At 43.5% G+C, this 12,593-nt stretch overlaps 1 protein-coding gene across 1 annotated transcript; it reads right to left on the bottom strand.

Moving 5' to 3' along the window:
- Window positions 1–3,944: 3,944 nt before the first annotated feature.
- On the bottom strand, window positions 3,945–12,388 carry LOC134934510 (interleukin-1 beta-like). The gene is made up of 8 exons (XM_063929939.1): window positions 12,276–12,388; window positions 11,407–11,528; window positions 9,447–9,501; window positions 8,636–8,681; window positions 7,665–7,875; window positions 5,400–5,579; window positions 4,751–4,893; window positions 3,945–4,160 (listed from the first exon to the last, which is right to left on the bottom strand). Exons 1-8 carry the CDS (start codon window positions 12,386–12,388, stop codon window positions 3,945–3,947), a joined length of 1,086 nt encoding a protein of 361 aa, XP_063786009.1.
- Window positions 12,389–12,593: the final 205 nt, after the last annotated feature.

A 12,593-nucleotide genomic window follows, 5' to 3' on the forward strand; every position in this document is an offset into this window, starting at 1 on the left:
ATGTTGTTACCATGCAGGGCGAAGTGTAAGCTTGTTAAGTCTGTGTTTAGTTTTGTTGCACCACACCCACAGAGCTAGTTTGAGGGCTCTGCCGTTGTAGTTAGTGTAGGGGTGTTACACTAGGTTGGAGTTAGGCCCTGCACGGCTGTTTGTTTGTTTGCCTCCTTACAGGGACCTGTAAGAGGAGAAGACGTTCGCAGTGCGGAACTGACGGTGAGTAGCATCTGTGTACGTTTGTCCCTTTGTCTGTCCCCGAGCGCCGGAATAGGAGTTTGCTCACGGACGTGAGAACCCCTTCATCACACTACGCGTGCGAGTGTGTGAATTCTGGGTGGCTGAGGCTTTGTGCCTGTGATGACCTTTCACCCAACCGGTGAGGGTCGCCGTCACCCCTGGAGTATCCCCTTTTCCGGTGGAGGAAGGGTTGATACCCCCCCTTAAGGTAGTATATTTTCTCCTCAGCTCGTTCGTCCGTCAGCTCCGAGAGGGAATCGCCGTGTCCGGATCCGACTGAAGATTTCCAGGTCCGTTGAAGGTTCCGGTACCTGAAGGTGAGAGAGGGCGGCACCTGGTAAGTAGCGAAACTACACCTGCACGGCAGCAGGCACCACAACACCCCCCTCCTCTTACACTGACCTGGCGGGACTGCGCATCGGGATCTCAAGGTGACTTTCATCTTGCGATCTGCACTAACTTTTCTTGCGATTTTGACTATATAGTCAAAATCAAAAGAAAATATCTCACCGTGTGTACACACCCTAAGTGCAGAGGCAACATGTACTTAGTTGCTGATGGATAGTGAAAGTCCCGGCAACAAGTTGAGTGACAATTGATATAAAAGTGTAAAGTTACCTCTCCTGGGCTAATGACCCACCATATTCCAGTGTTTCTGTACACAATGGAGATGTTCTATGGCAATGCTGTCGCAAGAGACCTGTCACCTGGACAGCACTTTAGGACATGGTTGCCTACCTTGCTGCACCCACCTCCGGGAGGAGTCAGCGTGGCAGGCTAATGGGGGCGTGGCTGGTGGAGAGGTGTCTGTCCAGGGGTGGGTTTAGCACGGGAGGTGGGCAGTCCAGGACATCACAATTGTGCCATTGTTGCACCGCCTACTGCTATACAGTGCTGATAAAACTGGCACTGTAGAGCTGGCGGTGAGGTACGATGACGCAATTCACTTGTTCTCTGCTGTAGGCGGCCGTGGTGGGGTGCAGGGGCTGGGGCTGCCAGGGAAAGCTGGAGACTTTCCCACCTTTCCGGGAGGGACACACGATTTTCGGGAGCCTCCCGTCCATTCCGGGATGGTAGGCAAGTATACTTTGGCACCCTCCTCTGGGTAGAGAGAACTGTGGTGCCATCGTGAGATATTATAAGCCTGGTGGCTTAGCCCCATTTATGTGGGATCTGAGCCTTCCTCAAGGCAGACATGAATTTGTAAAATCAGTTAAATCAGTGGTGCGGGAACCATAGAGAAGCAGTTCTTTGATATGGAAATAGTTCTCATTATGGTTTCTCGGTATAACGTCTCGAGAAAGTTCTGACATTTAGAAAGCAGTATTTCTCACCATACTCCTTGACATTTTTCCTTGCATTGAGCTCTGTTGTGTTGCAGTAACTTTTTGGAACGCTACCTTTTCTATTGTTTGTGTTTGAACTTTGAAGTGCTTTTTTACTAACATTAAAAACACAATTAAAATGGCAATGTGCATGTGCTTCTAGGCTTGCGAAGGAAAGGAGGTTTATTTGTTCATCCTATTCAACTTTTTATCTTAAAATAACACCCATTGATCCAGAGGAAACCCTACTTTTATTACCACCATTTTCATTTTGTAATACCTCAAATCTTGTAAAAAAAAATAAAACAACAGCTTTAACAACATTAATTAATGAAAGATCTACAGATCTAATTAACCACTTACCTGGCATGGTCGCATTAGATGCAACCACACCAGCAAGTGCTTTATTTGATCTGGTCGCACAGGATGCCACCAGTCAGATAGGAAGTGCTTGCAGGTGCAGGGGAGAGACATTTTCCTCTGCTGCTGTTCTCAGAGGGACCGGAAAGGACCTCCCCCAGTGTATGCCATGCTGCCAGTCACTGCTGATCGGTCAGCATGGCAGGACTCCCCAGCCGGTGGCTGCAGACAATAGTAGCAACTTGGGTAAGTGTAAATTACCCCCCCCCCCCCCCCACCAAGCCTCCCCTGTGCAACTGGTGGCTGTCCGGGCTATTAACATGAAAGTCACGGTGGTTGCAATGTTTTCAATGGTCGCAATGTTCCGATGGTGCCATTCGATTTTACAAGTATAAACATTTTTTTATATATTCTTCTTTCTTTTTTTCCGATAAAATCCTTTTGGATAAGTTTAAATATATGGTCACCTAATTCACTCATAAAAAAAATAATTCTGAGCATTTTTTGGGGAAAAAAATTGTCAGTTAAGTGGTTAAAAATCAGACATTCACATTTGTTATGTTTATTTGTTTACAGTTATTTATATAGCGCACACAAATTCCATATACTTTATGCAGTATTTCAATCATTCACATCAGTCCCTGACCCTGTGGAGCTTACAGTCTATGGGGGTCATTCCGAGTTGATCGCTCGCTAGCAACTTTTTGCAGCGCTGCGATCAGGTTAAAACTCTGTAAAAATGTGCATGCGTATGCACCGCAATGTGCAGGTGCGTCGTATGGGTGCAAAGAGGATCATTGTTGTGCGATGGATTTAACGAAGAATCCATTCGCACAGCCAATCGCAAGGTGATTGACAGAAAGAGGGCATTTATGGGTGTCAACTGACCGTTTTCTTGGTGTGTTTGGAAAAACGCAGGCGTGTCCAAGCGTTTTCAGGGTGGGTGTCTGACGTCAATTCCGGGACCAAAAAGTCTGAAGTGATCGCAGCGGCTGAGTAAGTCCAGAGTTACTCAGAAACTGCAACAAACTTTTTGTGCCGTCGGCTGCAAAAGCGTTCGCACACTTGCAAAGTGAAAATACACTCCCCCATAGGTGGCGACTATCTGATCGCAGCACAGCAAAAACTTTCTAGCGAGCGATCAACTCGGTATGACCCCCTTTATTCCCTATCGCAGTGACATAAATACAGACTATGTTTCATTTTCTGTCGGTAGCCAATAAACCTGCCAGTGTGTTTTTGGCTTGTGTAACGCAAATAAACTAATTTCTATAACAGGCGCTACAGTGGGCTACACTTTCCAAGCAGCTATTAATGAAAGGGATAGTCAAACCCAAAATAATTGTCAATTTATGAAAACAGTGCTTGTTGAGGAAGAATTAATTGTCAGTTACACCAGATGTAAGTTAAATGAGTTGATAGTATTTAATGTTTAAACAATGTAAAACAGCAGTTATATGATGTATCACAAAAGAGTAATAATGCATGAAGCCAGTCCACCAAAAATAGTAATAATGCATACAGCCAGTCCACCAAAAATAGTTTCATTTGGTGGACTGGCTGCATGCACAAATATCCTGTTCCTATTGCGACCTCCAGAAACCTGAAGCAAAGATCAATTACAGTGTTTTTGGATTGTGGAACGAAACCGGAGCTGCTCGGAGGAAACCCATGCAAGTACTGAGATAACATACAAACTCCACACATATAGTGCCTTGGTCATAAATTGAACTTGTGACCTCAAGGCTGTGCGACTGTAATGCTAACCAAATATAAAGTAGAATAAAATCTAAATACATTCAAAATATAGATGAAAAATTATAAATATCTAACTCTTGATAGAGCTACTTTTTGTTCTCTTAATGAGAATTTGAACTTTATGAAAGTAATTACAATAAAACAAATTCTGTTACATCAGACCAATGACTGAGCGGGTGCAGGACAACCCATGTTAGATGTGTAACAGAACAGATACTGGCTCCTGTGCTGTACATAGTACATACATACTGTAGAAGTGGTTGGATCTCAGATTCCTTCTGGAGTAACGTCAAACTCCCTAAGAAACACTTGATTGTCTTGCGCCTTCATTTGAACAAACTGGTGATCCTGCTGGGACGTGCTAATATACCATCCAGGGAAAGCCACTGATTCAAAGGTGGTGTTGTGACTGGTGTTTTCTGTTTTGTAGAAGAGGAAGAGCAGCAAGTCACCGTCCCTTTTTTCTTGAATGTTGGTGACCTCCTGAGAAAAGAGTTTAGTGGAGATTCATGAAAGAATAGATGCACACAGGTAACAATTCAAACATCTGGCAGAGAATATGCCACTTATGTGAGTGGCTGCTGCATCATGAAACATCCTGAGCAGAATATTACGGGTGGTCTTCAGGTTGCTGGCTGTCGGGATCCCGGCGCACAGGGCTTCCGGCACCGGTATGCTGGTCGCCGGGAGCCCGGCCGCCGGCATACCATACTACACCCGAATATTACACTATAGTTCACTAGTGTAAACTATTGCAGAATCTTCAATAGATTTTTACAGATGGTTTGTAACTTTTTTACTGGGAACCCTATTGAATAAAATCAGCTTCGTATTAACAGGTTTGCATGTTTTTGATGCTGAGAACAGCTTTATGGCAAGCAATCTGGTGGCAATACTTATGCTTTGTACTTAGATGATCTGATTTAAATTGTGCGACCAGCTAATCACGCCTTGTTGCGTCACTTGCTATTGCTACTTCCGACATATTTCCTATGAGTACTGAATATACTGATAGAGGAGGATCGCTCCTAGTACCAATGTCTCCTGGCAAAAAGTGGCATTCATATACTCACCAACAGAGATAGTACTGGAGTACGGGGACTGTCTTCTCCAGGAATGCAGGATAAAAAGAGATTGTGACCAGCAAGACCCAAAGTGACTGGATATTTATCTTCCACAAGAGGTGGTGAAACGTACGTGCCCACATTTATCTTTGCTGAAAGGAAGATGAAAAGTAGTGTAAACAATTTGCTCTTATTTTATAATACAATATGTTGTGTCTATGGAAGTGTACAGTGTAAATTGCATATTTTACACTGTACACGTGATGTTGTTCCCGACCTCATAGTCCCACTCAAGAGCTGAAAGGGAAAGTACACACTGAGCAAGATATTGCTCATTGTGTATGGATGTGCACTGACCTAATCGTTCCATTGGATCTAAGCCTTTATCGGATTGTCAGCACCCATTGGGTAGTGTGTACCTGGGTGCACTCTCCTACAGATTTGACTGTTGTATGATTTAGCAAGTTTAGCTCATATGCTTCATAGAGTCATATTTTCTTGTGTCTTATAGCATTATTAATCAATATTTTATTTCAGTTTGTTATGACACTTTGTGCTCTCTGCACTATAGGGTGTTACAACCTCATTATTAATGAAGAATGCCCAAAAATATAGTTTTATGGAATACTCAGTAAGTAGTCCGTAAGTGATGACTTACCTTCTTGCTCAAGATTCTTCCCTTGTAAGAACAAGGCCACAAGATGCGCTCTGCCCTGAGTTTTTTTCAGTGCTAGACACTTCTGTCTGCAATCTCGAATAATGTGGACAGTTGTGTTACTGTACAGGAATTTGCGTGGAGGTGCGCATGTATTCTCTATTTTGTTGAAGGTAATTTCATCTAATGAAAGGAAAAGAACAGGTCTTAAATATTTATTGATCTGTTTCTGATACACAGATTTCATTAATATTGTGTGGACTGTGGGCCTTTTTTTTTTCTCATTTAAGCAATTACTGGCCAACTGCGCATGCATCTGAGTGGCACTGCTCATGTGCCGCAATGGTCATGTGATGGCGCTCGCAGAGATAATTTCTTTGCAAAGTGGTTGACAGTCTTATGTAGAAGGCGATGGGGAGTGGCGGCAAAAATGCAGGTGTGTCGTGACCATTTTTGGGGTGTGTCTCAGCCTGCACCTGTGATCTTGTATGCAGTAACAGTAGGTTTAGAAGTACGATAATCAACTGATCTGTAAGCAACGCTACATGTTTGTATCCAGCAGCTGCGATTTGCAAAGCTGTCAGTGGGCGTCTCAATACAAATCCAGACGGCTGCATCATTTGCATATTTTTGCACATTGGGGGTAATTCCGAGTTGTTCGCTCGTTGCCGCTTTTCGCAACGGAGCGATTAGGTTGAAAATGCGCATGCACATGGTACACAGCGCGCATGCGTTAAGTAATTTAACACAAAACTTTGGAGATTTACACAAGCTCGAGCGACGTTTTCTCATCACTCGAGTGATCGTAGTGTGATTGACAGGAAGTGGGTGTTTCTGGGCGGAAACTGGCCGTTTTCAGGGAGTGTGCTAAAAAACGCGTGGCTGGAGAAACGGAGGAGTGGCTGGCCGAACGCAGGGCATGTTTGTGACGTCAAACCAGGAACTAAACGGACTGAGGTGATCGCAATCTAGGAGTAGGTCTGGAGCTACTCAGAAACTGCAAGGAATTATTTAGTAGCAGTTCTGCTAATCTTTCGTTTGCTATTCTGCTAAGCTAAAATACACTCCCAGAGGGCGGCGGCCCAGCGTTTGCAATGCTGCTAAAAGCAGCTAGCGAGTGAACAACTCGGAATGAGGGCCATTGTGTACAGTGGTCCTAATTCAGATCTGTTTGCTCGCTAGCGTTTTTCGCTGCGCAGCGATCAGGTAACTACTGCGCATGCATATGCACCACAATGCGCAGGCACGCCGTACAGTTACAAAGCAGATTGTTGTTGTGCACTGGTTCTAGCAAAGAAACCATTCGCACAGCCGTTCGCAAGGAGATTGACAGGAAGAGGGCGTTTGTGGGTGGCAACTGACCGTTTTCTGGGAGTGGTTGAAAAAACGCAGGCATGTCAAAGCGTTTGCAGGGCGGGTGTCTGACACCAATTCCGGGCTCGAATAGGCTGAAGTGATCGCAGCGGCTGAGTAAGGTCAAAGCTACTCTGAAACTGCACAAGCTGTTTTTGTACAGGGCGGCTGCACATGCGTTCGCACACTTGCAAAGCTAAAATACACTCCCCTATAGGCGGAGTGCAAAAAATAGCGAGCAAACAGATCTGAATTAGGCCCCATGTAACAGCTGAAAACCATGTAAGACAATGTAAGCAGCTAAGGGGCTGATTCAGAGATGGATGCTAAAGGCACAGCAACTTCCTCTTTGGACGCGGCTACTGTGCGAAAATATGCTAATGCGCAAGAGGCGTCTTAAGGAAAGAGATGCCCTCCTGTCAGCTTCACTGATCCACTGCTGTGTCCCAAGATGCAGCATCAGGTCACCGTCGGGCAGCCATGGGCCATCTGGGTATGCCTAAGCTTACTGAGAATGGCCGCCGGAACTCCTCTGCCGTACAGGGGCATAACTTTCAGAGGCAATGGTGACATACTGCCACGACTGGATGGGTAGTGTTGGGGACACAGGCAGCAGGAAGGATGGCACAAACACATATACATACATACACATACACTCCCTCTCTCTCTCTTTCTCTCTCTCTCTCTCTCTCTCTCTCTATATATATATAGAGAGAGAGAGAGAGAGAGAGATTGAGATTTTTCTAGCTGTCTTTAGCCTGAGTTTTTATTTAAATACTTTTGTTTTTTCCATTATTCTAATGAAAAATAGAATTCTTAAAGTCTCACTTTAAATGGCATGGGTGGGGGGTGTTTTGGATTGCTGTCCCATTAGTTAGCTTGTATAAAAGAACTAGTAACTACAGATGAGCTTACCCTCCACTAGGATGTGATCCATCAGGTCACTGTCATCGAACAGTGATCGTTTGTCAAAAACTTTTTTTTTTAGCTTTTCCACAGCCACCACCAGCATTATTGCCTTTCTGAAGCAGTGCCGAGGCTTTCTAGTCTTTCTTATTTCTGGTTTAATTCCACTTGTTGACCAACTGGTGTGATGCGAGGTCCAATCTAAATGCTTCATACTAGACTGTGGAAAAGAATTTCCAATTTTTAGCATTTTTTTCTATGTTGCCAATTATTTTTGTTTTTTTTTCTATGCAAACATAGCAAATTTCTTAAATATGTGTTATTTGTAAACTGCTAAGAAAAGTATTTATAATTATAATTTTTATTCCAAATAAAATATTAATTGCAAATAAAAATTTTGTATACATATCGTTTATAATTAAAACCCAAAACAATTGAATTTCTTTTGTTTAAATGGGAAATATGTCATGTTTTAAATTATATTCCAGAGGTTCCCAAATGCAGTCCTCAAGGCACTCTAAGAGGTAATTTACTAAAGCTTCTAAAACAGAAAATTGGTGATGTTGCCCATAGCAACCAATCAGATGCTGTCTATCATTTTCTAAAAGGCAATAGAGAAATGATAGATAGCATTTGATTGGTTGTTATGGGCAACATCACCAGTTATCTCTTTAAGAAGCTTTAGTAAATTTACCCCTAACAGTCCAGGTTTTAATGGTTAAATAAAATTGACTGAGGTACAAATTGTCACCTGTGGCCAAGCATGGATATACTTAAACCTGGACTCTGATATATACATTTATTCTATGTTAATGTTAAAAGCTCTAATAGGTGAATAGATAAATGAATAAAAGGTTTGGGAAATGACTAGATTTATTTTACACATATCACATATACATTTTACTGGATTTAACAGAAATACTACTGAATTATTTTTGTTGTATAAAATGTAAACAACAGAAATGTCATGTGGAATTTACCTTCCTATCACAGGGGTAGTCAGCGTAAAATTCTTCCTCGTACTCACTAAAGAGACAAAAAAATGAACATATGTTGATTTTCTTCACATTGTGACACAAATAAATATTCTTCACAAACCCCAATAATTCTTCTGTGTGAGGACCCGATTCAGACCTGATCCCTGTTGTGCATTTTCACAGGGTGGGCGAATATCAATCAACTGCGCATGCGTACGGATCATAATGCGCACGCCGGAGGCCAAACGTCTTTTTTGATCGCTAAGCATACGCAAGTTGACCTTTGGGGATGGCAACTGCCCGTTTTCTGGGAGTGTCCGTAAAAATGCAGGCATACCCAAGCGTTTTCAGGCCCCAAACAGCCTGTTGCTGTCGTACTGTAGAAGTAGGTCCTGAGCTATGCACAGACTGCAGAAACTGGAAAAAAACATTCGATGGTGAGTGAGTTGTGAAAGGATTTGCAGATGACCGGCATACGCAGAGCTTTTCGTACGGACTACGCAGACTTGCACGGGGCGGGTATTCACTCTGTTTGGGCTGCGACTATGTGATCACAAACCTCTGCAAATTCGCTGAGGCAGCAACTGAGATCTCCCTGTTATCGTCCCTTATACAAACTATCAAGCATTTGTATTAGGGTAGTGTATATTCTAAAATGCCTATATTGTCACTTTCTGATTTAGACTTTGGCACAAGATCATTTATATTTTGCATTATTTTGCTCCCTTCTACATACAGCAACCTGAGAGGGCTGCCTCAGCTTGCCTCATTATATGTTATGCCATGCCTTATATAGTAGAATAAAATGCATTACCTGTAGCTGTCCATTGGGATGACGTTTAATTCAGGAACTTCTGCCATAGTTATATCTGTAGAAAAAGTATATTAAACATAAATATAGAGAATCCAGTTTTTTGCCCAAAAGCCGTGCAATACATCCTGACAACATGACAGGTGCAATAAAGTCACTTATTACCTTTTAATTTAAAGCAAATTCAGCAGTCTTTTTTCTTATAATAATCCCTGACTCTACGTTTGTGCAAGTTACTGTAGCTTGACACTTAACCTTTCTTCCTAGAGAAGTCCCTTTCTTCCTATAGCCGTTCCTTTCTCCTATAGCATTTCCTTTCTACCTATAGCAGTTCCTTTCTACCTATAGCAGTCCCTTTCTTCCTATAGCTGTCCCTTTCTTCCTATAGCAGTCCCTTTCTTCCTATAGCAGTTCCTTTCTACCCTTCCTATAGCAGTTCCTTTCTACCTATAGCAGTTCCTTTCTACCTATAGCAGTTCCTTTCTTCCTATAGCTGTCCCTTTCTTCCTATAGCAGTCCCTTTCTTCCTATAGCAGTTCCTTTCTACCCTTCCTATAGCAGTTCCTTTCTACCCTTCCTATAGCAGTTCCTTTCTACCTATAGCAGTTCCTGTCTACCTATAGCAGTTCCTTTCTTCCTATAGCCGTTCCTTTCTACCTATAGCCGTTCCTTTCTTCCTATAGCAGTTCCTTTCTACCTATAGCAGTTCCTTTCTTCCTATAGCAGTCCCTTTCTACCTATAGCAGTTCCTTTCTTCAATAGCAGTTCCTTTCTACCAACAGCAGTTCCTTTCTTCCTTTAGAAGTCCCTTTCTTTCTATAGCAGTCACTTTCTTTATATAGCAGTGCTTTCTCCAACTTTGTGTAGACTACTGTAGCTTGACATTTAACCTTAGTGGATTTTATAGGCAAATATAGGTGTGAACACATGTGTGAGCAATTCAAAATTTCCCACATACACTGTACTTTGTGAGCTTGTATCCTATATATTAATTTAAAACCGGATTGTCAGGAAGTTCCTTTGAGAATACTGGTGGTTAGACCAGAGAAACTAGTCAGGAATGCCTCTACATTCCTCAGCGCTGAGTGATACCGGCTTATGGCACTTTTTTTGAGAATCCGAACCCTCATCTTATGCCTCTCAATGAGAGACTCTATGGTTTAATACCTGTAAACAACCCTGGCTTGTGACAATATAACCTAGTCCAGTGTACATTGGTGTATCTATATTGGTTGCAGTGTGTGCGGTGCACATGGGCCCCTGGGTCCAGAGGGACCAACATCCTGTTTTCATATAATTATATTTACCTCCCTGGAGACCCACTGAAGCTTTGCTGCGGCAGCAGTAATTACCAGGAAAATGGCACGGGAACTACGATGGTTGATAAAATAAACTAGGGTAATACTATGGGACATAACATTAACTAAGGTACTACACTGGTTCAGAGTCTAATGGAGCGGGGGAGCGGAAGAGGAGGTTGGAGATGGAGAACACGGGAACTACCAGTGAGGAGAACACCGGAACTACGGTGGTTGATAAAATAAACTAGGGTAATACTATGGGACATAACATTAACTAAGGTACTACAATGGTTCCGAAAATTAACTAGGGCACTGTTATAGGGCATAAAATTAAGTGCTGCAAAGAGGTGTCTCTCAAGAAGCTTTGAGAGAGGAGGCACATCAATGTGTTGCTATGGGGTCCACAAAGTGCTGGTTATGCCCCTGTGTATTATTATTATTACATTTTATTTATAAGGCACCACAAGTGTTTCGCAGTGCCGTACAAAGGACAGTACAGGGAGACAAAACTTAGCATTACAGTAACTAAATAACAAAAATCGAGTACAGGTAACAAAGAGCACCACAATTCTCAAAACACAATACAGCTAAGATGTAAGTATCGAGGGAGTAATCATCGTACTACTAGGGGCTGGTGGACATAGATGGAGATGAGCCTTTACCAGCAGGAGAAAAAGCGGGTAAAGATGGTTGCTGAGTAGGAGAGAGCTGCAAGTAAATATGTGATGAGAAGAGGGCTTTAACAACAAGAGGAAAGAAGGCCTTGCTCTGAAGAGCTAACAATCTAGTGGGAAGGGGCGACAGACAGATGACATGAGGTGCAAGCAAGCGGAAGGTAGCCTGATCGCAGTATGTAAGCAAAGCAGAGATGTTCAAGGCATGAGGCAGGGGGATGGAGGAGCAGCCTCAGGACTAGGTTATGCATCGGAAGGGTACACTGTGATAAGTAGGTGGGTTTTTAGTGCCCATTTGAAACTTTGCAAGGTCGGGGAGAGTCTAATGGAGCGGGGGAGCGAGTTCCACTGAAGGGGTGCAGCATGGGCAAAATCTTGAACTCGAGCAGGGGAAGCAGTGACCAGGGCAGAGGAGAGGCAACGGTGATTGGACGACCGTAGTGGGCGGGAGGGAGTATGAAGGTAGAGGAGATTTGAGATGTAGGGAGCAGTGGAATAAGAGATGGACTTGTATGTGAGGGTGAGGAGTTTGAAGAGGATTCTGTAGGGGAATGGGAGCCAGCTCAGTTTTTGTTGAAGGGGAGTAGCAGATGTGGAGCGGTGGGAGAGGAAGATAAGTCTAGCTGCGGATGTTGAGGACAGATTGGAGGGGAGCAAGATGGGAGCAAGTGAGGCCAGTGAGGAGAACATTGCAGTAGTCGAGTTGTGAGATGACCAATGAGTGGATGATAACTTTAGTTGCACTCTGGGAGAGAAATGGCCTGATGCAAGCAATGTTGCGTAGCTGGAACCGACAGGATTGTGCCAGAGCTTGGATGTGGGGTGCAAAGGAGAGGGAGAAGTCATGAGTGACGCACAAGCAGCAGAGTAGGAGAACGGGGGAAATGATGGTGTTGTGAACAGTGATAGAGTTATTGGTAGGGGGTGTTGCTATGGCTGTGGGAAAGATAATGAGTTCAGTTTTGTCCATGTTGAGCTTCAGAGAGCGCTCAGACATTCAGGAGGAGATGGCAGAGAGGCAGCTGGAAACCTGAGATAGGACAGAGGGGGACAGATCAGGAGAGAGGTAGAGTTATGTGTCATCAGCATAGAGGTTGTATTGAAGGCCAAAGGAGTTAATGAGCGCACCCAGGGAAAAGGATGGACAGGAAGAACAGAAGGGCGCCTAGGACAGA

The sequence above is a fragment of the Pseudophryne corroboree genome, chromosome 6 (genome assembly GCF_028390025.1).
Source record: "Pseudophryne corroboree isolate aPseCor3 chromosome 6, aPseCor3.hap2, whole genome shotgun sequence".
In the NCBI taxonomy this organism is placed as follows: Eukaryota; Metazoa; Chordata; class Amphibia; order Anura; family Myobatrachidae; genus Pseudophryne; species Pseudophryne corroboree.